The 27,352-nt window shown below is 43.6% G+C and overlaps 1 protein-coding gene across 1 annotated transcript; it reads right to left on the reverse strand.

Moving 5' to 3' along the window:
• Nucleotides 1-4,846: 4,846 nt before the first annotated feature.
• LOC142574296 (uncharacterized) lies at nt 4,847-21,227 on the reverse strand. The gene is made up of 4 exons (XM_075683414.1): nt 21,087-21,227; nt 9,871-9,990; nt 8,321-8,581; nt 4,847-4,911 (listed from the first exon to the last, which is right to left on the reverse strand). The coding sequence occupies exons 1-4, from the start codon at nt 21,217-21,219 to the stop codon at nt 4,847-4,849; spliced, it is 579 nt and encodes a 192-aa protein (XP_075539529.1). The 5' UTR covers nt 21,220-21,227.
• Nucleotides 21,228-27,352: the final 6,125 nt, after the last annotated feature.

Raw genomic sequence — 27,352 nt, forward strand, 5'->3', positions numbered from 1 at the left:
GCATCCTGGACACTCAGTGCCCAAAGACTCCACTCTAGGAAGCCACTGTAACAATTCACCTGCTTCAGATGATGCTGACATTATCACCAGTTTTTTTTTTTTTACCCGCCGTGGTTGCTCAGTGGCTATGGTGTTGGGCTGCTGAGCACGAAGTCGCGGGATCGAATCCCGGCCACGGCGGCCGCATTGCGATGGGGGCGAAATGCGAAAACACCCGTGTACTTAGATTTAGGTGCACGTTAAAGAACCCCAGGTGGTCGAAATTTCCGGAGCCCTCCACTACTGCGTGCCTCATAATCAGAAGTGGTTTTGGCACGTAAAACCCCATAATTTAATTTATTATCACCAGTTTTCTGGGCACACCGAATGCCCTCTCCCCAGTGGTGCATCACTCCAATTGAAAAGTAGCTAGTGTGGCTTATGAAAATAAGGGCACTGGAAAACACTTCAGAACTTGCACTTCGGGAAGTTGGTGCCTAGGTTCACTAAACATATTTTTCTTGGTGCAAAGTAGAACATGAAGCAACCTCCAACCTCCACACAAACAGCATGGTCAGCTTCACCCAGTTCCCCTCTAGCACGCCCTTTGGACAACCTATATTTTTTACTCCTAAAGAAAGGGCCGGTGTAGTAAAGAAGTGAAGAAAAAAAACAGAAATGGCTGGAACTATTCTGATTTGAATTCTAACATTCAAATATTTTCACACTGCTATTTCAATAGCAATTCCCTAGTGCAAAAAGATATTACAAAAAAGAAACTAGTTAGTCTACCAATACTCTGCTGTCATGTTATAGCAGGTGGTCATGATATACCACAAGAATGTGCAATTTTATTAAGTATAGAAAGCAAGATACAAAATGGCTAAAATGCACAAATACTACTTTCCAAATTGGGGTCTTACTTAACAAAGGTATGTTCCTTTTGTGATAGCATAGGAGCCAAAGGACAGAGATAAAATACTACCAAGCAGATGCTGCAGTAGGACAAGGGTGTACGCACACCTAACTTGATGCTCAGAAATACAGGAAGCATAACGTGAGAAAACAAACTCATTTACAGGCAAATTTGATAGCAATGAGGAGGTTGGCCCTCAATAGGCAATCAGCCATCAGTAAACACAATCTCGGGCTTGACTGCCATTCATGGCCGCTAAAGTAAAAATAGCAGCAACCTTCCAATGGCGCCTTGTCACCTGCCACCATGCCATCCAGTCATTCAAGCCATATTGGTAGGCCTAACATGCATTATATTGCACAGAAACTGTGGTTGAAAATTAGTTTGACAGTGAGTGAACACGTCTTGAAGCAATGAATTGCATGCGGAAGTCAAAAATCACTTGCCAATGGCAAGGGCGAGGATGATAACCTTAAAATGAAGACTTCAATTAGTTTGCAACTACAAGTTTTACGACGTGATGTGTGGAGATGTTATAAATGTCTAGCAAAATTGTTATATGGCTTTCGAAATTTGTCACACCATGCATATATGGCTTTATGGATAGGCATAAGGAGTGGCTGGGGTGTGGCTCTATGAAGCACTGCTTAGATTACCAAATTATCAAGCAAGTCTAACAAAACTGGCATTCAAAAGATCAATCGATGACTGCAGTGACAAAGCATAAATTCTACAGCAGCTGTAGCCAACAATATCCATTATCACCAAAATGACAGAACATCAATCAGTGTATGTAAGTGTAGTTATATACATATGCCAGTTGCAGCACTACCATCTGAGTGGAGAAAGGCATACAAGTACAGCATCCTTTGCATATGCTCATGTCACATGCATTGTTCACCGCTCTTTGGCATAAGTCATCTCATTTGTATACGAATGTAGCAACTTTCATGAAACGTGGACTGGTGCAATTGACACAGCACTGCATACAGCACAGAGAACATGATTTTACAACACTAACAAAATACAAGTGATAGCACCCTTTGCTCAAAAAGAAAAGTACCAGACATACATGGTAGATCAAGCAGGAGTGTGAAAATATTCCAATCCTTTGATGAGGAAATAGGCTGTCCCTCTACTTGGCTTTATCCACACACACACGTACTCTCTCCTATTAGAAGCATACTTACACCCCACAACAGAAAATGAAAATGTAGGTTTTTAAAGATGCCATAAAATGACCAAACAAAACACGCGGTTCTAACAGAACTATCTTCATTTCGAAAAAATGTCGGCAAGAAGTTGAAAGCTAAATATGACAAACATTAAATGCTGGGTACCAGTAAGAAAAATGTTTCCCAAAAAAGGGTGTTCTACATGAGTTGCATTGCAAGTGCAGAGCCTACCTTGCAACATCAAAAAGACACTAAAGAGATGTACTGAATCAGCTTACAATAAAAAGTATCTTTAAAAATTAGTTTCATTGATATTGCGGCAACAGCTGGGGTGATTATTAGAAGATAAAATCATGATCAATGTTTTTTTTATTTCACACCGAAACCAGTCAGTGTGACATCACAGATCGCAAAGCATTTTTTCGCATTTAAGCCATTGTAATTAGGCAGGAGTTAAAATTTCCTGAATTCAGTCATCGGCTCTTTTGGAACACAATGCGTTCATTTTTACTCGTAAGGATTTCATTAAGCGTGAGCAAATGGCATCAAAATCTATAACATCATGCCAAGCTAGTGCAACAATTTCAAGACAGCATTGCCACTTCACATCTTTTCAGGAATACACAGCATCTTCTCAAAGTACGAGTGACTTTGTTCGTAACATGAGACTAAATGTACGTCCTTCACCCCCCAACTAATTTCATTACAAGCACGTTAGACAAATAAGGCACTGTTATTATGGAAGCACGTCTTGACATTTATCATTTACTTTGTCTTGTTTACCTTTAAGATACATCAAGCATAATCATGCTGAACAGCTGAATCAGTTTTTCTCTTGCCTCAGCACTTATCCCGTGGCTTACAGTGTAGCATGCTTGTTTTGGCACAGCCTACAGAGACTGACATGCTTATCATTCCAGTAACTTCAACATCTTCCGTAGTGTTGATGGGCACTTTTAAAGCCAAATACCTGCATTCCACTTGGTGGCCCTCAACACGATACTATGACATGCTTATCGCAAATAGTGCAATTATGCAATTACACTGCATTAGTGGTCCACTTAAGTGATTTGTAAAAATATGTTCATTAGTGTAATTTCACAACCACAACGTTTAAACTGCAACCCTCAAATTAACAGAATCATTAGTAATGAAAGCAGAGGAGCGCACCTGTTCTCCTAACAGTTAGCTCTGCTGACCGCTTTTCAAGCCGCCTTAAGTTTTCGTTCACAAACAAGCACGAGTGACCCTTGCCACTGTCGCAATGATCTTATTCATGAAGGCTACCGAAGTGGGGTTGTGATGCTTTTAATTTTTTCATTCAAGCTCTAATGTGAAAATACACTGAAAGGAACATGGGGCAGATTTATTTTGACAGCTCGCCGAACTCCAATGTGTCATTCAAGGAACCTCTCGGTCCTGTGGAATAAATTTGGGAACCCTTGCAACGAAAACGGACCCCAAAATATGAAGAGAAAAAAGTTTCAACTACAAAAATTAGGTGTGGCAGTAAAATCGAATGCTAAACTACAGTGTGGAATTTACAGATACTACTGAAGTTTCATAAGCTGTATCCTCAGTTGAGATATTAACCATTACCTGGAAACTGTTCAGGCCTCTGCTGCATTATTTTTGTTGATTTCAGTATTTCGAAGGCACATTCTTGTGCGCTTTACAAACATTCTCTTCTCACTTATTTGTATTGTATTTAACACCCAGATCACTTGTAAATGGCTCTTTCGTTACAACAGCAAGCCTTCTGCTGTGCTAGCACCGATTGGCGTTGAAGTGTGCTGCAGCACATACTCATCCCTCTTGTTTGTGCAGGATACCACTTCACTTGTGTGATGACGGGTTGGTATACATGTGTGATAAGCAGCTCGCTACATGTTTGAACCCTAGTATTCCGAAAGCAGCAAAGAGATTCGTGAAATGCAGTTGCTGTAGAGTGTTTTCCTTATGAATCTTCCATTCCACAGTAGCTTTAGACACTTTGTTTTTGGTAATGAGGAACGGTTCATTACGAATACAGCTAAATTCATTTTTCTCATTAGTGTCCCTTCAATCCCTTTCAATCTTGTTCGGCAGGTCACAAATGAACATCTTATCTTCTTGCACAAAATCTATACACAAACAACTGTCAACAATTTCATCAGGCAAGATCACGTCGCGCGTTCCATCACACGAAAGAAAACACTCCTTTATGTGAGGAGGAATGGCACGAACATCTGCTATAATTACTGGTCTGCAGATAACATAGCAGCAGCCTGTCTCCTGAAGCACAAGTATTTTCTCAATTCGTGCATAGCACCCAGCATATGTCCGCACAAAGGTCGTATCAGATTTTGAAGGTCTTCTGAATCCAGTGCTGTGGAAAACTTGCTTCTTTTGCACAAATCGCTCATATTCCACAGCATCGGACACAGCCACTCCACACCGACTATACAGTGCATCCTGCTCTTCAGCACTGAGCACTGTCTTCTTACCTGTGCCCAACAGTGATAAGCCATCTACACACAAAAAGTTTTTCACAGGTGAATATCCAGGAAAGCCATTGCACAACCTTTTTTCTTCAGAAGCTAGAAGTGGACTTCCAAGTAGACGCTGCAGCTGCTGAGACATGACGACTCGTTCTACAGTTTGGTCCGGAAGGCCCTTTGCTGCGGAAATCTGCCGCACAATGGTGCCATTTCCCCCTTCAAACACGAAGGCAGAATGTGCCCAAAGGGGCCCAAGGGAACGGGCACAGTTTCCAAGGTGGAGGAGTGCGTGGGCATTATATGTCATGAATGCCACCATATAATGCTTCACACCTTGACACAAAGTTCTTGAGAAGAGACTCTGAAAAGCAAAATAGTTTTAAACAGGGCATGGCTCAATTTGTTTTAAATATTTGCAGATAAACAATGCCTAAAGGCATACACATGTACTCTCACACTGCTCGACATGAAAACATCCCTGCAGGGTTTGTGCACTGAAACCAGTCTGATACTTAGAAGGAATACAGTGCTTTTCCAAAGTTTAACATGTAGCCTCAACAGTCTCGCCATAAGCAACCCCAGCTTTTGTCATCTAAAGTGCGGTCGTAACCTGACCAGCAAAGAAGAAATTTCAACATTTCACGGAAATTTGCTCTGCATTGCAGGGCCGGCAGGTGCATGGCTTATAAGAGAAAACAAATAAGTGAAACAACAAATATGAGCACAACAGACAAGACAAGTGCTCTACACAAAGTTAGCTGTGTTAACATATACAAGCAAATAAAGAAAGGTGCAGAAGACTCATAATAAATTTCTATGACATAAAGACATAACAACTACTGCGCATTTTTTTTCGGAAGCGGTGACCCAAGATTCCATAAGCCAAGATGGACAGTTCTGTAATATTTTGGTGCCTACAATAATAGCCTTTCCCCTAGCTGTCATCACAGAAACGTTCACTCCAGTTAGGACAGGTGCTACAAATAGGAGGAAAGCCCGAGTTGATGTGCAAATGGCTTGAGCTGGTCAGGCCTGCTAAATATATGTAAGTTTGTAAGTTTTGCTTTACACAGAACTTTCATGACCAAGAGGTACAAAGAAACAGCCAGCCTGAAGGTAAATCCTTACACAAAAAATTATAATGATTTGATCAGCTTCTTACATGTGACTACCATATTCAATGTACATTATTGGGTGATGCTAACAATTTGTACACATATGCTTTGTTTGTACCACAGTCAAGGATTGCACTGACAAGAATGGAGGAATTTCATTGTGGAATTTATCTGGTGCGCCTAACAATTATTTTTACGAGCTCCTTTGAAGCTTCAGTTGACTTATCATTTTTAACAAAATGTTTTTACAATGAAATTAGTGCCACCACTTCTTGCATGGCTTCCATCCTGTGTCGTATTTTCTTGTCATGTGCTGGCAGTGCAATTTTTCAACCTTTGTGCACACCCAGACATGGTCTTAAAATGTTCTTAGGTGTGCTGACACTTTAATTATATTAAAAGAACTTCCTTTAACATACCAACCTACAAAGAAACAAAGTCTAAGCATCTTTGAACACTGAATTAACTTTCGTTGATAGGTGAGCTAGTTCCACAATAACTTTAGCAATTATTGGACAGCAACTTGAAGCTATCCTGAGAACATGTTTGCTTTTGTCACCAAACAAAGGCTCAGAAAGGTCTGCTACCATATAATAGATGCACACTCCAACACAACTCTGCATATGAACTCTTTGCTGCTGAGGCTGTGCCCTCCATGATGCAGGGCAGCTTCCATAACCAAGAAAATACCGCATTTATTTGAATCTAGGCGAATAGCTTATTTTTTTTCAAATCGTCATATGCCAAGCTCTAGGGTCAGCTTAGGTTCGAGGATTTTGAAAACATGCCAGTTTGTCATTGAACATATTAAATATCGTGCCAATTAGGTGGTGCATAGCTAGCGCCATCTAGAAAAGTCAGTATCGTAGCCACAACTAGCCACACCAGTAGACAACTGAAGTACACGAGCGACGACGTTGCCATTTTGACCTGTGTCGTATCGGTGTGCGGCGCGGTATTATCGCAATGCCACCAATTAGGTGATGACACTGCAGTGCCGCTTTTAGTCGAAACATTGTGCTAGCCGCAGAGGCATCAACAAAAATTCAAGCCAGACCGGAATTGGGCATCGATGAGAAAAACGCCCGTTGTTGGAGGGGCAATAAGAGATGCTTTTTGCATTTGCCGCAACGAGGAGATGACGGCAATAAGGAAGATACGCATGTGATAACAGAGAGGAGTGGTTTACCGAGATCGCGCCGAGTTTACGGAGATCGCGCTGTGCAGCACTGTCTGCACATGCGTGGGTATGCATCCGCAAGCGTACGAGGCTAGCAGCAATGACATAGACTGAGCTCGGCATGTTCATACTGAATAAGTGCTGTTTTCATTTTGTAGACACTGCCCTCACTTGTTTTTTGGCCTACATTCGAGGTAAGTTTTTTATTTATGGCTTCAGACATTCGGGGGTCAGCCAAGATTCGAGCAAATACGTAGGTTGGCTGCAGCAGACTTGTTTAGTTCGATCCCAATTACTGAGAATATCCCAAAGAATGCGATGCATAGGAGCACAATAAAGCCACTGGTGTCAGAAAGAACAGCAAAGCCTGGCGTGGTCTGTACATACATAAGCTACAAAGGCAGAACATACAGAGTGCTGGCAGAATCTTGTAGCCCCTATGAGTTGATTTCAGGCAGCCAGAAAAAGAAAAATTACTACAGGAAGAAGCAAACATCTATGTAGTGTGCCATGTTACACACATAAAATTCTGCAAACACATTTTGCCAGGCTGGTCATTGAGCTTGTGCATGGGAGAATAATTTCTTCATCAGGAATAAAGGAAGTACAAATTTACCAACACCCCCCGTCTGGTACCTCAGTCACTCTTGAGAAATCAAGATGCTAACAAAGAGTGGGACTGTCTCAAGGGAACTTCCATAGCCGTACTTGCATAAAGGAGGTCACTAGCTCCATTAACGCCCTTTTAATTTCTCTGCATGTTGCAGAAAAAAAAGATATATGGCGCTATGCATGCTGTATATTACATTTTTATGCCTGTTTTTCCTATGTGTAAGAAGGCTTATCTCATCAGCTACTGGTATAGGTTCACTCTGCCAACTCTAAATAAATCAGTGGCTAGCTTGTTCCTTTAATAAAGGGAAAATGTGCCATGCACCCAAACGTAGCAATTGCTACAAAGGAAACCCATGCAGGTTCCTCGAAAGAAAAGCCTCGCAGTTGAAGAAAAATTCATCCTGGTCCTAGCCCAAGCTCATATGGTAGAGTGGCTGCCCCAGGAAGGTGGTGGTCCTGGGTTCGAGCCCCGGACCAGGATGAATTTTTGTTCAACTGTGAGGCTTTTCTTTCGAGGAACCTGCATGGGTTTCCTCCGAAGCAACTGCAATGTTTGGGTGCATGTCTCATTTTGCCTTTATTAAATAATTACTTCTCTCCACCTTGCAGGTTTCTGTAGAAATATAATGTCTAGCATGTTTCACCTTATTTGCCATGCTCGTCTTCAAGATCTCTCCTATGTGGACATGGTTTTGGTCATACAAGCGCTGAAAGATTCAACAGGTTAACTCACTACAGTACAAACCATGGACTGATAGTCTGTGTGCGGAGTATCTGCAAACATTACCATAAGCTCACATAAGGTGTTGAGTTCAAACTTGGCTTGCATGCATGCAGTAGCACATCTTTTAGGATATTGCCAGCTTTGTCAATTTCAAGAATGGTGAGTTCCTCTTGAAGGAGGATATATATATCCTCACAAAGCTTGGAAAGGTGCCTCCAGTACTCATGATGCAGAATGTCATTAAGGCAAGGCAGAGCATAGAAAAGGAGCCAGTTTCTCCATTCAGATGCCTTCCAATGGCTTCTTTCTTGAACAGACCGTGGCAGCCTTGTAATGCAGTGAGGTGGCTTGATGAATAACAGCCGTGCATCTATTTTGGAAAGGGCTGATGGTGCACCTATAACAGACAACGCGACCTAATTTAATTATTTCATCAGCGTGACGCGACAAATCTATGCAAACAAGTGGATGCACTGCTCAAAATAGATCAAAATAAACAGCATTACATGCCTAAAAATTGTCATAAGGAAGTGCAATATTTTATTTCTAGGACATTAAAACATAGCACTCTTTTCAGTTAAAAAATACTACACATAAAAATTTCTTGTCCTTGGTGATGGGAGAATCGGTTGAAAACATGCTCTCTTAAAAATGTTTACACCCTTTGGGTCGTATCTTACCCCACAATGATAATCATCATCTGTCTTGCCCACATTCCCTTTCTTTAATGCTGCGAGCCCAGTACTTCCAAGTCACGAACAGCTTGCGAGTCATCAGTGTGGCACAGCATTTTCGACAAGAAAGTAGCGAGCACCAAGTTTTCAAGAAAGGAAACACAAGCAAGGCAGATGACGATTATTGTTGTGGGAGAAGATAAGCCCCAAAGGATGTAAACTTTTTAAAGAGTGCAGATGAACAACCAAAACAGACAAGTCATTGATTGCAGAAGTGCTAGTTTGGATGTTAAAGCTAAGCAGTGGTGTAGTGGTGTATATATATATATAACATTTTTTCAGGGGGAGGGGAACATGAATAATGTGCTACCCTCTGGCTATGCCCCTGAAAGTAAGCAATTTTAATGCATTCCGGTTGCTCTATTCATTAAAGTTTTCTGCAGTAGTTGTATGTACAAGCAAACATGGCAGTGTAGATTGAGTAGCTATTTCTCAAGGTAGAGTCATACACGCGAGATGATACACTAACGATTGCCACTTTCTGGAAGAGAAAATTGTGAAAGCAGACAAGTACAAAAGACCTAAGCAAGCAACTTGACTAGGAATAAAAGTCCACAAAATGAAAGCTCAGCTGTGTCGTGGCTTGAGAGTATGTGATCCTGCTAATGTCATGCTTTACAAACACTGCTCCCATATCAACAGATCCTTGCAAACGCAATGGAGATGGTAATGCACCTTTTAAAATGTCAAAGAAATATTCATAACCAGGACAAGTGCACTTTTATGCACCAAAAATATCCAGTGAAACATACTTAAGGATCTATCACAATTGTGAAGAAGTACAAAACATCAAATTGATGATGCAAAATCCCATGACACACAGTCAGGCAATTTCATTTGGTGACATTGTTTGCTTTGTGAATCCACCTTATTCTACAAGTCAAGCATCTTGTAATTTCACTATGTAATCAAAATATTACAAAATAAATGGCAATGGAAAGAGTCACATTACCTGAATAGAAGCGCTCATCAGAATTTGAACTTGACAGGATGGTTTCTGTCAGCTGCTTTGCAACACCTTGTAGGACACAGTGCATGTACTCAACGCTGTAGCCGTTCACAAGGTCCAGACCTGAATGAACACATGTAGCTTATGTAAGAAAACATACACCCCTTAGTTTCACTATTACACTTATTATGAGCTTCAACGCACAGGCACGTGGCAAAGCACTCACCCAGGTTGGATAGCAATGCTGATTCGCAAAGTGTTTCCCATTTAAACATAGAGGATTCCATTGTTTTAGTTCAGAACAATGCCCCTTCATGCCTGCTTTTGCCCTCTCTCCCAGGGGCTTGAGAAAATTTGTTTCTCAAAAATGATCAGAACAAACTGGCGGCAACCTTTTGTACGAGCTGTGTATCATTCCTGTTTATTGAAATACAAAGCGCTGTCACCTCGGAACTTAATGTTTGATTTCTCCCCCCTCGATGAGTCTTGATACAGATTTCTCTATTATCATACTGTGCCTACATTTGCCCTTTCTTTTTTTTTGCATCAAACTGCAATATGAATGTCACTGCTAACTTACCGTTCCTTAAGAAGTGTACTGATCTCGGCTGGTTGGTACATCATTAGGATGCAAACAAACAGCGCTTGTATGGGGTGAAGTGAGGATGACAGACAAGATGCGGAACTAACAACCACAGGTTTATTGCGGGAAATCCAATATGTACAAAACACAGGCCGAGTTCAGAAGACCAAAAAAAAAACATGGTATCTGCACCGGGAAAGGAATGAAATCATCACATCACATCTGGCGTCATAGCAGGCTGTCATGTTTTTAACTAATAGTTAATCTCCCAGTTATGCAGGGAAACAAAGGGTACACTGACCCAGGAGATTCCACACGACTGGATAAAACACGCCTAACAAACCGGACGTGTTCTTTGCTCTGTATATCTACCTAATATTCTGCATTTATCACAGAGATGTTGGCAGCCGCATTCTTTCCTGTGCGGGGCTAAATGACTGGGTACAGACAATTTCAGTGAGTATACGTGCTCCCTCAGCCGGTCGTTCAAACATCGGCCTGTGTGGCCTAGTTGCAGTGTCCACACTTCAGTGAAATCTTATAAAGCTGCGTATGTGTAGTCAACAAATGGCGTTCCGTGTTTTTTTTCACCAATGATTTTTCTTGGGCTTTCCTTCTTGAGTTTGCAGCATAGTGCTGAGAGCTTGTTCCTTGCGCTGTACAAAACACACATGCCTATTTTTCCTGCAACCTTTTTTTAATCTATACTAGACCTCACGGACATAGGGTATGACGGCTCTGCTTGCATGAGGTTCTTTGTCCTGTGTGTCGCGCCCTGCCCTTCATCTGGTCAGGATCACCAAAAGCCTTTTTGAAAGAGCAGTCAGCAGGGCCATAGGATATCCAGCCTGAGTAACACAGTGTACTTGGTGCATGAAGCTACTAACCACCTTGTGGTGGCATGAACGGGTCAGAGCTGATCTGAGGCAGGAGAATGCAATACTTTTCTTTGAGCGTGGATTGTTTAGTTTAGTTTGAAGTTTATTCTCTTTCTTCATTACAGAAAGAGGAAACAAGAGCTAAAGGCCATTAGGCCTGACAGGGGCTCTTGCTCCTAAGCGCGTTTGGCTTACATGATGATCCAATGTATGAAAAAGGCAAATAAACAAGATAATGTGTACATTATACAATGACTTTGTGAAAAAGACATTTATGCTTCAATTTTTGTTTGTGCATTCACGTTACAGCACAGATTAAGGAAAACATATAAAGTGCATAAAAAAAATCTTAGTGCGATAGCATTTTATGCATAAATAATTTGATTGTGTATGAGAAGATTTTTTATACATTTCTTGAAATTAGGCGCACAGAAATCAATTTTTTGCTCAACGATGTTTAGTAGCCTTGGTATTTGATAGTTTATATCCTGACGTCCGTAGTTAGTATGCGTGAATGGTATTTTCTTGATCTGATAACGTAATGGGTATCGAGGAGAAGTGGGTATGCTGACATGGAGCCTGTCCTTTTTTATATGTAAGAGTAATCTCTAATAAAATACTTGATTTGCTCGTAAATGCTTGCCGAAGAGATTGTGTGTGGGTAAGTCACGCGGCCTACCATGGTAGTTTTCAAAAATTCGGACTACTCGTTTTTGCAAGCTTAATAACTTATCATAGTTTTTTGCTGTAGTTGTTCCCCAAATCAAGACACAATAAGTTAGCTTCGAGTAAAAAAGGGCAAAGTATATTGCTTTCTTTAGCCATAAAGGTATTAGATCGCCTATTTTATACATACAGCCTACTACTTTGCTAAGATGAATGAATGAATGTTTGATGTTTTGTGGCGCAAGGGCCAAGTATGGCCAAAGAGCGCCATGTCCGTGTTAATGGGCTTGCAGTGAAATCATGAGTTCGATGAAGTTGGTGTGACGTGGCTGTAGAGGGGCCTTAAAAACGGTCGCGCTAAAGTGCGCAAAATCTGTATAATAAGATTATGGCGATGACTTATGACGTGTACTATGAACATTAAGATGCATTTAAATAGAATGATACGATGCGTAAAAATATCTAAGGTTATAAGATATGCTCGAGCACTACTGCCTCCTTAGAGCCCTTGAAAAAACAAGGGCCTGGAGGCATGTGCTAGGCAAAACTGTTATCGCAGCGGCATCCTCTGGAGCGAGGATGCTCTACGAATTTCTTGGGCATATAACGTGTAGTACGACATCATTTAAGAAGCTCAGGACTGTCTTGGTGTCAAAAAGCGGTTCCTTACCAAGAAACATAACCGGGTGTAGAGGGATGTGATGTTTGTAAGCAAGCGGAAAATGTTTCTTTCTGTCCATTTCGGCTTCCCGACACTCCAGGAGCACGTGTAGGACAGTAAGCATCTCACCGCATCTACCACAGATTGGAGGTTCACTTCCAGTAAGCAGATAATTATGGGTGCCAAATGTGTGTCCTATTCTGAGGCGACAGAATAGGACATCTGTTCGCCGAGATTTTGTTGGGGAGGGCCAAAAACCTAACTGCGGCTTTATAACGTGCAGTTTATTATTTATCTCTGCGTCCCACATGCGTTGCCAGTGGTTTCGCAGTTTCTTTCGTATGTAAGGTTTCAGATCTGTGAGAGGCACCAAATCAGTATTATTAACAGCGGGGAGTGCAATTGACGTAGCCATCTGGTCTGCCAAGACGTTACCTTCGATTCCCCTGTGGCCGGGTACCCAGCATATGATGATTTGCTGGTTAGATAGATAAGCTTTGCACATGTCGGAATAGACCTCAGTAAGTACTGGATTTTTATGTTTGTAGGGTGACATTAAGGCCTTCACCACACTTAGGGAATCTGTATATATTACGGTTTTTTGGAGTTTTGCTTTCTTTATATGCTTTACAGCCGACCATATAGCGTAGGCCTCTGCCGTAAAGATACTTGTATCCGGATGTAGTACATCGCATTCCGAAAAAGAAGGACCGACGGCTGCATAGGATACTCCGGCATGTGACTTGGAAGCGTCTGTGTAGAACTCTGTGCACGAGTGTTTGTACTGAAGTTCTAGGAAATGCATTCGAATTTCTACATCTGGAGCATGCTTTGAAACTTTTAGAAAGGATACGTCACATTCTGTGACCTGCCAGTCCCAAGGAGGTAATAGCTTGGGTGGGCGCATTAAGCGGTGCTCCAGGAGTGGGACATGCATTTCATCGCTAAGCTCCTTCACACGCAGCGAGAAAGGCTGTCTTATAGACGGACGGTTGCGGAAAAGTGTAGCATACGTCATATCGGTAATGGTATTAAGACATGGGTGTTCAGGAATGGAATGCACTTTAAGGAAATAAGTAAAGCTGACGTATGATCTCTGTAAGTGGAGCGGCCACTCATTCGATTCGGCATATAGGCTTTCGATCGGGCTTGTTCTGAAAGCACCAGTGGCTAGGCGGATACCTAGATGATGGACAGGATCCAGCATCCTTAGCGCGCTCGAGGCGGCAGAGTTATACACCACGGCCCCATAATCCAATCGTGACCGTATTAGGCTCTTGTAGAGATTCATTAGACACTTTCTGTCACTACCCCACGCAGTCTTGGATAGAAGTTTTATTATGTTCATTGTTTTTAGACATTTTTCTTTGAGATATTTGATGTGTGGAATGAAAGTGAGTCTATCGTCAAGTATAATACCTAGGAATTTGTGCTCTTTGTTGATAGGAATTTGTTGTCCACACAGTTCTAAGCAAGGATCCGGGACCAGGCCTCTCTTTCGTTTAAAAAGTACACAAGAACTTTTGTGAGGATTGATTTTAAATCCGTTTTTCTCTGCCCATTTTGATACTTTGTTTAAACCATGCTGTACCTGTCTCTCGCACACTGCAAGGTTACAGGATTTAAAAGCTATTTGAATGTCGTCCACATAGATAGAGTAAAAAATGGCCGGAGGTAATGAAGCACGGAGCGTGTTCATCTTCACTATAAAGAGCGTGCAGCTAAGGACGCCTCCCTGGGGTACACCAGTTTCTTGTGTAAAAGGACGTGACAGTACATTGCCGACTTTTACACGGAATGTGCGATTGGACAAATAGCTTTCTATGAGGTTTAGGATATTACCATGAATACCCATTTCTGACAGGTCTCTTAAGATTCCGTATCGCCACGTTGTGTCGTATGCCTTCTCCATATCGAGGAATACGGATAGGAAAAACTGTTTGTGTACAAATGCGTCGCGGATGTTTGCTTCTATACGTACAAGGTGATCAGTTGTGGAGCGCCCTTCCCTGAAGCCACACTGATAAGGATCAAGTATTTTGTTCTGTTCAAGGAAATGGACGAGGCGCCGATTTATCATTTTTTCAAATACCTTACACATGCAACTTGTGAGGGCTATCGGGCGGTAGCTTGCCACTGAGGAAGGATCTTTGCCTTGTTTTAAAACAGGGACCACAATGGCTTCTTTCCATGCAGTCGGAAGGTACCCTGCGTCCCAGATAGTGTTGAAAAGTGTAAGTAGTGTAACTTGCGTGTCATTGTGTAAGTTTTTCAGCATTTCATACATGATTCTGTCAGATCCCGGTGCAGAGCTCTTGCATGCACTCAAGGCAGCTCTGAACTCTGCAATACTAAAAGGACGGTTGTATGGTTGATTTTGACGTCATTTTCTGTTGAAAGGCTTACGTTCTTCTATTTGTTTGTATTTGAGGAAGGATTGTGAATAATTTGATGAACTTGACACGTTCTCAAAATACTCCCCAAGTGAGTCTGCCTGGTCTTGTAGTGTATCGCCCTGTGTGTTTACCCGGGGGAAGTGAATGTGTTTGCCGCCCTTTAATCCTATTAACTCTGTTCCAGGCTTTGGCCTCATCCCTAAACGAGTTAATACTCGATAAAAACTTGTGCCAGCTTTCTCTTCTGGCCTGTCGGCGGGTTCGCCTGCCTTGGGACTTTATTTTTTTAAAGTTTATAAGATTCTCTGCAGTAGGAGAAGCGCGTAGCAACGCCCACGCCTTGTTCTGATTCTTCCGGGCGATCCTACATTCGCTGTTCCACCACGGTACACGTCGTTTGCATGCCAGACCCCTCACTTCGGATATGCATTTTGATGCGGCATCTATTATGAATGATGTTAGATACTCTACAGCAGCATCAATTTCTAGAGAAGACATGTCGGCCCATGAGATGTTAGTGAGAGTTCGAAATTTCTCCCAGTCGGCTGTGTCTATCTTCCACCTAGGAGCTTGCGGAGGATATTCGTTTTCTTTAGATGTTCTTATCAGTATAGGGAAGTGGTCGCTCCCGTAAGGATTGTTCGTTACTTCCCATTCGAGTTCGGGCAGTATGGACGGGGAAACTATGCTAAGATCTATTGAAGAAAAGGTTCTGCTTGCTAGGGAGTAATACGTGGGTTCCTTCTTATTCAGTAAGCACGCACCTGAAGAAAAGAGGAACTGTTCAACGAGACGACCTCGCGCGTCTGTACGAGAGTCGCCCCAGAGGGAGCTGTGCGCATTGAAATCGCCGAGAACAACATAAGGTTCTGGCAATTGATCTATATAGGATTGAAATTCTTGTTTCGTTAATTTGTAATGGGGGGGTATGTAAAGAGAGCTAATGGTGATGAGTTTGTTTAGGAGAACAGCTCGAACCGCCACTGCTTCGAGAGGCGTTTGCAGCTGTAAAAGTTGACACGCAATGCTCTTATGGATAACAATGGCGACACCGCCCGATGATGCAACAGCATCATCGCGATCTTTACGAAATGTTATGTACTGTCGGAGAAAGTTTCTGTGTTTGGATTTTAAGTGTGTTTCCTGTAAACACAGCACATTTGGATTGTGTTGGTGGATTAGTTCTTGTACATCATCAAGGTTTCTAAGGAGACCTCTGGCGTTCCATTGTATGATTTGTGTATCCATATTTAATGTAAATTAGTGCTGTGTGTACGGAAAACGGAAAGATGCCTTAGGTTACAGAGCCCTTGCGAGGCCCTGTAATAGGTGTTTTGTTTTTTCTGAAGCGTTCGAGCGATTCTCGACGCTCCTTAGGCGCTTGGTGCGCCTTGGGGACAGGTGTAGTGTCCATTGCCTCTTGTGAGGCTCCGGACACGTGCTCTTGCGAGCGAGAGGTTTTCAGGGGGAGTCCCGCCTTGGAGGTCAAGACCCCTGCGCCCACCAGCCCGGAGGTCGATGGGGCTCCCTGAGGGATTTGGCTGTGCTGGCCGTTGCCAGCATTGGAGGGGGCCTCGGAGGTTGGGGCAGCCTCGGCTGCGCCCACCGTCGGGGTCGATGGCTCCGTCTGCTCGGTTGGCGGAGCAGCGCTAGCTGCAACCACCGTGGGGGCAGATGGCGTGACTGCCGACTCACTGACTGTGGGTCGGACAGCCGCCGGAGGCCGTTGTGACGCTGCCCCCTGACGCGCCACATCGGCAAAGCTTTTCTTTGGCAGGTATGCTACCCGCCTTCGTGCCTCTTTGAACGATATATTTTCTTTTACTTTTATAGTCACAATTTCTTTTTCCTTCTTCCAGGAGGGGCACGACCGCGAGTAGGCGGCGTGGTCCCCGTCACAGTTTACACAGTGTAGAGAGTTCTTACATGCTTCAGTGGCGTGTTCAAGGGCGCTGCATTTGGCGCATGTTTGGCGGCCTCGGCAGCTCTGCGAGCTGTGGCCAAAACGTTGGCATTTGAAACATCTCAAGGGATTCGGCACATACGGTCTTATACGAAGCTTGATGTACCCGGCCTCGATTGACTCGGGCAGGACACTGGAGTTGAAGGTGAGTATCAGGTGTTTGGTCGCAATTTCTTTTCCGTCTCGCCTCATCTTGATTCTTCTGACATTTATGACATTCTGTTCGCTGAAGCCCTCCAAGAGCTCAGCCTCAGTCAGCTCCAATAAATCATCATCGGAGACTACGCCACGGGTGGTATTCATGGTACGATGAGGAGTTACTGTTACTTTGGCGTCACCAAATGAAACTAGATTGGGTAGATTTTCATATTGTTTCTGGTTGCCGAGCTCCAAGAGGAGATCGCCGCTTGCCATCCTGGATGCTTTATAACCTGTACCAAAAACTTGGGTAAGAGACTTGGACACGAGGAATGGAGAGATTGTTCGCACGGGTTTGCCTGGTGTTTCAGAGTGCACCACATGGAAACGAGGAAAAGTTTCTTTTTGGCGGGCAAAAAAATCAAAGACATCATCGGTGCGCCCCCTCTTGAGGGACCGATCTGGTAATGGGGGGAAAGAAGAAGCCATAAGAGATTGTAATTTCGGCAGTAACGCCAGCCACCCACCGTGGAGTCCTACAAGGGGACGCTGCAGGATCCGTAAAACACGGCCTGTAAACGCCAGCAGTACGTTACCACTATAACCAAATACGAAATAACCTAGGTTGGCTATTCACACAAGGTTAACCCTTGCTGCCTGGAAAAATTGGAAGTAAGTGGAAGCTAGGAGAAGACAGGAGTGATAAAAAGTGAGAGAAAGACGAAGATTAGAGGAAGAGAGAGACAGGAAAAGGCAACTACCGATTTCCCCCGGGTGGGTCAGTCCGGGGGTGCCGTCTACGTGAAGCCGAGGCCAAAGGGGTGTGTTGCCGCCGCCGAGGGGCCGTAAAGGTCCAAACACCCGGCATTGGCTCAACCCCCAGGATCCCCTTTTCCCCGGACACGGCTAAGCCGCGCACGGCTACACGCGGGAGGGTCCAACCCTCGTGTGCTCGGGTCCGTGGTGTCGCAACACACCAAACGCCTGCTGACGCAGACGCCCCTGCGGGGACTTTGCTAAGATCATTGCTAAGCTTATTGACATGATTGTCCCAGGAGAGGTTCTCTTGGAACCATACCCCCAAAAAATTTTGTGTTGTTACTTGTTCTAGCCTTTTTGCTTGAAATAGAACAGTTATATTAACAGGCAATGGCTTGTTTATCGGTTTAAATATCATATATTTGGTTTTGTTGACATTCAATTGTAGTTTCTTGATGTAGAGCCATTCAGATAATAAATTTAAATAATCATTTATTTCTTTTTGTAAGCATTGCAAGGAAGAATTTGCAAAAAAAAGATTAGTATCGTCTGCGTACATGATGATATTAGGTGAGGAAGAAATGTTACGAAGGTCGTTTATATAAAGATTAAATAATAACATCGTATGTCCAACTAAGTGGTGATGAATTCGAACCAATATCTCGACGTCTAAAAACCTTATCTTATTGTCGGAGGGATGCTCGATTGTTAGCAGCGAAGGGTTTATTACCAATTGAAAGATGTCAAAAATATATTTTACTCGCAAAAGGTGCAAACGCGGCTACATAAGCAAAACAGGCTGATATTTGAATGACCGGCTGAGAGAGCATGCATACTACTCACTGAAAGTGTCTCTACCCAGTCATTTATCCCAGAACTGCAAAGAGTGCAGCTGCTAACCTCTTTGATAAATGCACAATATTAGGTAGATGTACAGAGCAAAGTGCATGTGAGATAAGCGAAGCATTTTTTAACTAATCACATGGAAACTCCAGCATCAGTGTACCCTGTTTCCGTGCGTAGCTGTGAGATGAACTATTCGTTAAAAACATGAGAGCCTGCTATAACGCTGCACGTGATGTAATTTATTTATTCCTTTCCCGGCGCAGGCACTGTTTTCATTGGTGTTCTGCGCTCAACCTGTGTTTTGTATATATTGCATTTTCCACAATAAACCAGTGGTTGTTAGTTCAGCACCTTGTCTGTCGTCCTTACTTCGTCTTGTCGAACTACTCCTTATCCTTGTCCTCATTACAGTTTCTTGTCTGCGATATTTTACCACAGAAAAGGAGGCAGCCTTTCCAGATTACTTTCATGAGACCAAGATTTTGCATGCTATAATGAAGCCTTCTTATGTATCAAAACTGCTTCAAATATTTCTCGGGCACTCACCTCACAATTTTTTTCGCACAATCAAGGCACCCGTGGAAATCTGAGACACATTCTCGGACAGTCACTTTCAGAGATATCACCTTCAGTACAGCCTGATTGAAACTCCTCTAGTCGCCGAACTTGCCATGTACAAAATCAGGTGAAGGTGACAGGCTCGTGGAAAGTGATCATCCAAGAATACGTCTTCAGAATTACACTTACACTAGCTGCAATGCATGGCAAGATTAGTACCTACCTCGCTCTTAAAAGAATTTGCATGTTCTGTCAGATATTCTTTTGTACAACTGCCCCTCCGATCAAGTAGAAAACGTTGCTGTGACAAACAAGATACTTTTCTGCATGCTTTTTTTTTGCATATTTTGGTTACACCTTATTTCTAGCTTCCACACAAAAAGGAGCCACTCGGGAAACTCATGCTGCCTCCCTTTTTTTTTTGGCGCGGTGTAGAATGATTGTGTAACGAAACTGTGTGGAGAAGATTATTTCTATGGTACGGCGTAAAATGTTTGCATGATCAAACTGAGGCATCAGAGATGATTAGGTGGGGGATGGGGGCAGTTGTTAGTATGCCATCTGTGTCATTAACTGAGAAAGAATTGTTTTTATTTAGTGGGTGATAAGCTCCTTCAGGTATGTCCTCAGAAGGCACTTGTTAAAAAAAAGATCTTTCTGTCTAGTTTGTGGTCCTTTCCAAGTTTATATTAGCTTTCTTTTTTCATGTCAGTTTAGGATCACGTATTCTCAGCCTCTGCCATGGAAACTTTAGTGATCGTGATTGTTTTTGCGCATGTGCTTAAGTACGCCAGCAGTGGACAGCTTCCTTTTGACATGAGTTGTAAGCTAGTGCTCGTGCTGTCTGTGTCGTTTTTTTTTTGTCCTGTGTGTTTCGCACTTTAACATTTTCACAATTTTGAGTCTAATTTTTTTAACTAGGTGAACGTGAAGAGTTTTTAACAAGTACCCATGCTGTGCACACAGGTCCCCAACTTCTGCCATGAGACTACAAAACCATATACGAGGCTCTTAAACTTGCTATACTGGCAGTTAACTTAAGAAATTTAGTTATATATAAATATTAGCTTCTAGCATTTGACACACAAAATGTGATGTCTGGCACCCCCATGAATTACTTGCAGAAAAAAATTATTACTTTGCCTCGAATCACATATTTGTTATAATTGAAGATTAATATACTCAAGGTAGACTAGCGCAAATTAATAACAGACACAAAGAACAAAAGGACAAGCGCTAATGTACCATCATAATAATGCAAGACCTACTACAGCCCAAGAGTAAGTCCTGTTGAAAACAATTATCACTAAAACATGTTGCATGTGGTTTATGTTATGGACATGTACAGCAGTGAATTATTTGCACTGCCCACAGTGTAGAAGCAGAAAAGCTGTGAAGCCAAGAATCTATACCAGTGTCACGCATGCACTTCTAAAGGCATCGAACAGACAGTCTTTTGACATAACGACGAAATGGGTGCTGCTATATAGTTAAAAACAATCTACATATGCGACGATAGTGCTAGAAATGATAGTGTTTTTGTCTATTTTTTTGTGCAGATTTAGTGTGGCAACCAACGTCCCACTCCTTCATAAGGTGAAACTCTTGATAGCAGTTATGAAGTGCCGTGTGGCAGCATCACAACTCTTTCGAGTTTGATAGAGGTTGGCAGTTTCAGTGACCCTTGACTGAAATCTTTGAGCCAAGTCCATGTGACACAGGTATTACTGCAATTAGGAAAGGAATTAGGGCTTCAATGCTCCTCACTCACCCTTCAAGTTCATCAAGGCTGACGGCCCCTTTAAGCCATTGATGGTGTCTCTAAACCTGCTTGCCAGATGCATCTCACTCTTGACACGGTCTGAAGTTCTTTGTTCCACAGAAGACACCGTTGTGTACCGCATGCTCCCTAATGCACATAAAACAGTGAAACAATAACATAAGTGAAAGTAACAAAGTACGATTTTGTCACTAACATCTAGCGCCTGCATCATCATGTTTAGATTGCACCATATAGTCAGCATAATTATATGAAATGCCAGTATTTTATAAAGTGTACATATCCGTATAACATATTCTGTGCATTACACGCTCCAAGAATAACTTTCACATTTTTAAGAAACATACATATTAGTCATTTTTCAGAGACTGATAGAAATATAAGATATTTTACTTACCTTCTCGGTGCTCTCCTGGAATCAGGCACCATGTGCAACCAAAATATCCATTGAAGGTCACCATGTTCTGCACACATGCCCTCGCAGGTGCATCAACGGAGACACACAATACATGAGGCTTTGACACATGAACGTCTCCTTTGTGAGCCCACTTCACTGCCCCTGTGCAGTTTACTTCATTCACGAACCTCTCAAGGAACAGTTACATCTCTGGATGCTTTTTACCAAACCAGAGCCCTGCAAGAACCGGGTGTTTAAATCGCAAATGCGGTGGCAGTTCATTAACAATAAATTGCAGGGGCCACACTGACGTCTTCGAAGATTTCCATACAGGGCTCCCATCAGTATTTATTGTCAATGTCAAGTCATCAGGGCGAAGGTTCTGTACTTCCCTCAGCCTGCTGTAGCACTGACCCCTGGTAATATCAGTAACGGTAGATGACGGGTGCTGCAGTGCTTCAAGGCTTTCATGTAGTGCCTCTTTGGTCCGTTGAATCATAAGCCTGAGTTGCGTTGCCAGGTTAAGAATGAAGAAGAAGCAACCTTCATTTTTTAATGACTGGGTTCTTCTGACACTGTGACAGCTGCTGCACTCAGCAGAATTGCCATGCGTTGTCATGACGCGTTTGCATGGTTCACAATAAAAGTGATACTGCACAATATCCCGCATGTCTCCCGCCCAGAGCTTCCGAAAAGTGAATTTGCTCGGAGGCAAGGCATCTCTGCCAACAAGAAAGTTTATCAGCTTCGCTAGGTCGCCCAGTGCTGTCCACGTCAAACCATGAGACACCGCAAACGACATTACTGCTGCTATTGCGGCCGCCTTTGTTACATTTGAGTGCGGCAATCTTTCGCCGCCGTACTGCGCAAACCAGGACGGCAACGTGTCATCATCAAAGGATTTGTTAGTAACGTATTCGTCGTTACCGTCAGAGCTGTCCCAATTTTCGGAAGTGCCACTTGCACTTGAGCTGTTCCTCTCGTCGGGTTCGTCATCAGTGTCGAATATGAAGTTGTCGCTGCCGTCGTGGTCCGAAGAAACTGCGTTGTTGTATCCGTCATTTGACCCACATGGCGATGTGTTAGGCGAAGCCTCTGTCGCGCTTCCCGACTGCACACTGATGCCGACGCTCGTAGATGGTGCCCGTGAGGTTGCCGATGCGACGACGACGGTGTGCGCCTTTTCATGCCTATACCAAGTAGAGGTCGGCACGTCGAAGTAGCCATCCTTGTCTAAGTACACTTTACGCCGCTTTATAGCGGAATTCTCGGTCATCGCTTGCTTTCGGTGCACGCTAAGGTGACGATAAACACCGAACGATCACGCAATAGCCACTGCTTTCCCACAGAATAAAGAGCGCTCTATTCCCGCTTGCGGAAAGAAGCCAACAGGAAGCCGCGTTGGTAACACCACTAGACCAACCAGACAATCGTTACTTCAATTATAGACAGATACCACTAGCATCCTCTGTGAAATAGAGGAGCGGCGAATGCCACCAAGCAATGTACAGGTCCTGCATATTTCGCTGCGTAGGTTCGAAAAGAAGGTTTTGTGCTCTCCGCTGCACGGTTATTGCTAATATTTTGCAAGAAAACCGCATTTTGGAGTCTACGTTGTTTAATACACCACTTGGCACAGTTAATTGCCTGGTTTTTAAGAAGTGAACTGCTGCCGCGACGGCGTAAGCATAAACTTGCTTCGCGGCCTGTCGGTAGCTGCAGAAAGCAGTGCTTCGCCGAGGGCAGTTCCATGTTCCAGAAGTGGGTAACACGCGTCAGCCCTCCTTAAAAGGCTGTTTTCTGCAGCTGTCGGCAGGTGGCGAAAAAAGTTTACGCTTGCACCGTCGCGGCGGTAGCTTACATAATCCTAGGTGTAGGCAAATTTGCACTTTTTTCTTAAAAGCCAGTTAAGTAACTGTGCCAAGTCTTATAGTGAACGACGTAGACTACAAGATGCGATATTTCTGCAAAATTTTTGCAAAAGCCGTGCTGCGGTGAGCGTAAAACCCTTTTTCGAACGTACGCAGCGAAATATGCAGGATGCTGTATTTTTAGCTTTCTTTCGCACTTGACGCACGGTTCGTGTTCTGCCGTACGTGACAGAAATTTATTTCCAAATAATGCTTGGTGAAATTGCAATTTGCCAGCGCTGAAATGTCCTGTAACGTTTGCATGCTATGATTTAAACACAGTTAAATGTGATTACATCTCGTCATGTGCAGACGAAATTTCGAGCTTGGATCACGGTCTTCCAGCATTTGTCTTAGCAAAATGTGTCGTGTGGAGGATGTAAAGATATTACGTACGCCAATCGCTTCAAGTATAAAATTTTCATTAACATGCCGGTCCGCAGCGGACATTAACATGCCGTGTCACAGAGGAAGTTATGCGCTGCTTACAGAAACCTCGCACTACAGGTGGAAAGTCGTCGTATATGAATATAAAGCGTACGCGGTCTGAACGACGCCACGTACCATCAATTGATGTCACGCGGCGCACTAGTGATCGCGATCGAGCCCGATTTGGATATAGAAGCGTGCCACTGCGATTGGCTCCCTTCTGCAAACTGAATTCGATCTGTATCGGGCTCTCTCTCTCTCTCTCTCTCTCTCTCTCTCTCTCTCTCTCTCTCTCTCTATATATATATATATATATATATATATATATATATATATATATATATATATATATATATATATATATATATATATATATATGGACTCATATGTGTTTGAAGCTCTTAAGAGAGCTATATTTTCAGAGAAATTTGGGGACACGCATCCTGGCCCGGCCGCACGGCCGGAGATATAGCTCGCATTAAATCAGTGGCTGCGCACTCCTTAATTCGTCTGATCGACTTATGCAATGCAAAAAAAAAAACGATGTGTGTGTGTGCGTGCGCACGTACGAAGCTAATTAACAAAAAATATAAGCAGTTTTGCCCAAAGGGCTCCTCGGACGATGTTCTACGTATATACACGCAGGCACGCGCCAATTTGTCGTGGCACAGTACACAATTAAGGTAATATATATCCTGCTTCAATGGCATTAATTGCCTGCTTATAAGCGCTCTAGCAGGCTCTGCACGGTCTCATGAAGCGATATGGTCGAGGAGAGGGAGGAGCGTTGCCTGTGGCGTATGCTCATCTAATTGGCGCACGGTGGGAAACAATCGCGACGCCAAGTGAAATGTACAGATCAGGTTAATTAGAAAGCTTAATTGTCCCATTAGCTGCGTGCCCATTCTGCTCACAGCAGTGGATGCAGCAACCGATTGAGCAGGTGCGGGAAACATACGTTCATATGCTAGCAGAGCATGGAAAGCGACATCGAGGCGATTTACCTTTAATTTTATTAGCCTATCTTAGTGCACTGACGATGCGATTACTTCGCTGCTTCCTTGGAGCCAAATGGTATCGGTCTCTGCATGGAGGTCCTCCCGCATGGGAGTGCCCCATGCGTCGTCGAGTGGGACCAATGACAGAGGACGCCAGTAGTGGGGACATCACACCGACGGCGTTGTTGCGCCTGAAACATCCGTGTCGCAGCAAAAAAAAAATCGTTTTCATCTGCACTTAATTATTCCGTGCATGACCTTCGCGGTGTCAAGCTTCGATAGTGTTGTTACATATCCCTTTGCCAGGTATCAGCGTTGACTATGTTTCGTGAACGAATGATGACGCAGACAGGAGCCGCAGTTGACTCACACTTTTCGAAACAGAGATCCCGGCCCGTTAAACTCAAAACTGAAATGTACAATAACTGAACTAATGGATGTGCAATAGTTCAAGAACAAAATTACAATTAATATCGCTAACATTGTGACTTTTGTAACGGAAATTAAAACAAGTAAACATGATTCTGTGAAGTTAAGACGCAACCAAGAGCGGAAAGAAGTCCTACAGTTTGTAGCGGATAAACATTAGCTGCCGATTGGACGCGTCCATGAAAGCATGCACCCGACGTACGCGAAAGTCGATGAGACTTCATGCCCATTGTTTGATGTTACATTATTGTAGCCTTATTATCTGGGCCCAAGGGATGAATTCAAAACAAAGAATTCCGGTTTACTTGCCTGCGCGAGGTGATTGAGAAAATGATTTAAGAGATACGTACAGGATGAGAGGAAGACGAGTGTAGCAAAAAGGCAATCGGCGCACTTTCATAAGCGGCACATCTTTACAAACAAGGAGAATACAAATAATCAAGCTATATACTCATGCATGTGAGGCGTTGGAACGAACTAAATGGTCACCCAAAATCGAACACAAGAGCCTTTCCAGCGAATTTATGGGCGTATGATGAAAGTGAAGGGCATGAACAAACGAGGAGTTACACACGTTTATATTGCCCTTAATATTTTTTAACCTGTGGTTGTATTTTACTCCTCATATGGCCAATAATCTCACCGACATGTAGTACATGTGCTGCGTCCAATCCCAAAATGCGCGCGAGCGATTTCGCGCAACGAAACAGAAACCGATCGAACATGCCCTCCGAAATCTGCCGGTGCGGTCTAAGGCAAATTTTGGAGGTTAACACATCAGTAGATATTATTAATATTATTTTCATGAACTATTTAAGCTAGGACGGCAAGGCCACAGCAAAGTACAGGAAGTTACAGGAACCTTTCGCTGTGGGATGTCTGTGACGTTGTACGCGGGCGGAGACAAAGTTGTAGCCACTCCGTGGTTGTAGCCGTAGCCGTGTAGGTGTGTGTTGAGGCGCCGTTGTTGCTGTTGCCGCGTGTAGAAATGATTGCCTACGTTAAATACCGCGACAACTACCGCGCGATATTGCCTGTGCGGCTCATAAAGTCGTTCGAGCCAGAGGACGAAGAAGACTTCTCAAAGTCAAGAGAAGTCCAGGCACACTGGTGTAGCGAAGACGGCGCTACTGAAGGCTACTACCCGGTCTTTGTACATGCCCTGGCAGGTAAGTAAGCCTTGCTTCCCTATGTTTATATTGTCACGTGGTCGTGACGTCAAAGAACACAGTAGCAAAACTGTGAAAGGCAAAAACTAGCTTTTATTGGGCGAACCTGTGCCCACAAAGCAGGCTACACTTAAAGCACAACGAGAGCGGCGAACACAGTCTGCGATCGTCGTAAAATCTGATCAGCGAGTCAAGCGCGTCGGCTTTTATACAGCAGTCGTCGAATGTTCCAGACTAATCGTTCGGACCCGCGTACCTTCCACAAAGTTCTACACCATTCGCGTCACACGATGAAATCAGATAACACAACGTTCGGCGACAACAGATAGCCGGGTAGAAGTATCCATAACTTTCCAGAAACTTCGGATACATGCAGGCGCGTCCCGCGCTGTGCGATTACATTTGTTAGGTGGCGAAACGTGGTCGCCCGATAAAGTACACGTGTCAATACCCCCCCTCTTAAAAAAGCATCGACCCGATGCTGCATACAAACGAAATAAGAAAAACACCCGTAGCAAAGAAAACAACAAAATAAGGAAGTTCGTCAGCGTCCGTAAAAGGGTTTCAGACGCACCACGTGGACCACTTCAGATCGTGCGCGGCGCCGCTGTGAATGCGAAATTCCGTCTGGCACGACCTCATAGTCCAGTGCGCCAATACGTCGAATGACCTTGTAGGGTCCGAAATAGCGGCGCAATAGTTTCTCACTCAGTCCTCGTCGGCGTATCGGTGTCCAAACCCAAACTCGGTCGCCGGGATGGTACTCGACGAAGCGTCGTCGGAGTTTGTAGTGTCGGCTGTCGGTCCTCTGTTGGTTCTTGATCCGCAGGCGGGCGAGCTGTCGGGCTTCTTCGGCGCGCTGGAGATAGCTAGCGACGTCAACATTTTCTTCGTCAGTGACGTGGGGCAGCATGGCGTCGAGCGT

The sequence above is a fragment of the Dermacentor variabilis genome, chromosome 3, assembly GCF_050947875.1.
Source record: "Dermacentor variabilis isolate Ectoservices chromosome 3, ASM5094787v1, whole genome shotgun sequence".
Taxonomy (NCBI): Eukaryota; Metazoa; Arthropoda; class Arachnida; order Ixodida; family Ixodidae; genus Dermacentor; species Dermacentor variabilis.

Excerpts from the sequence above, each read along its gene's own strand:
- LOC142574296 (XM_075683414.1), bottom strand. The coding sequence starts at position 21,219 with ATGCGGTACACAACGGTGTCTTCTGTGGAACAAAGAACTTCAGACCGT. Across the intron at positions 8,582-9,870 it reads TGATGAGCGCTTCTATTCAG|GTGCACCATCAGCCCTTTCC; the intron begins GTAATGTGACTC and ends TGTCTGTTATAG. Across the intron at positions 4,912-8,320 it reads TCTTGAAATTGACAAAGCTG|AGTCTCTTCTCAAGAACTTT; the intron begins GCAATATCCTAA and ends TTTGCTTTTCAG.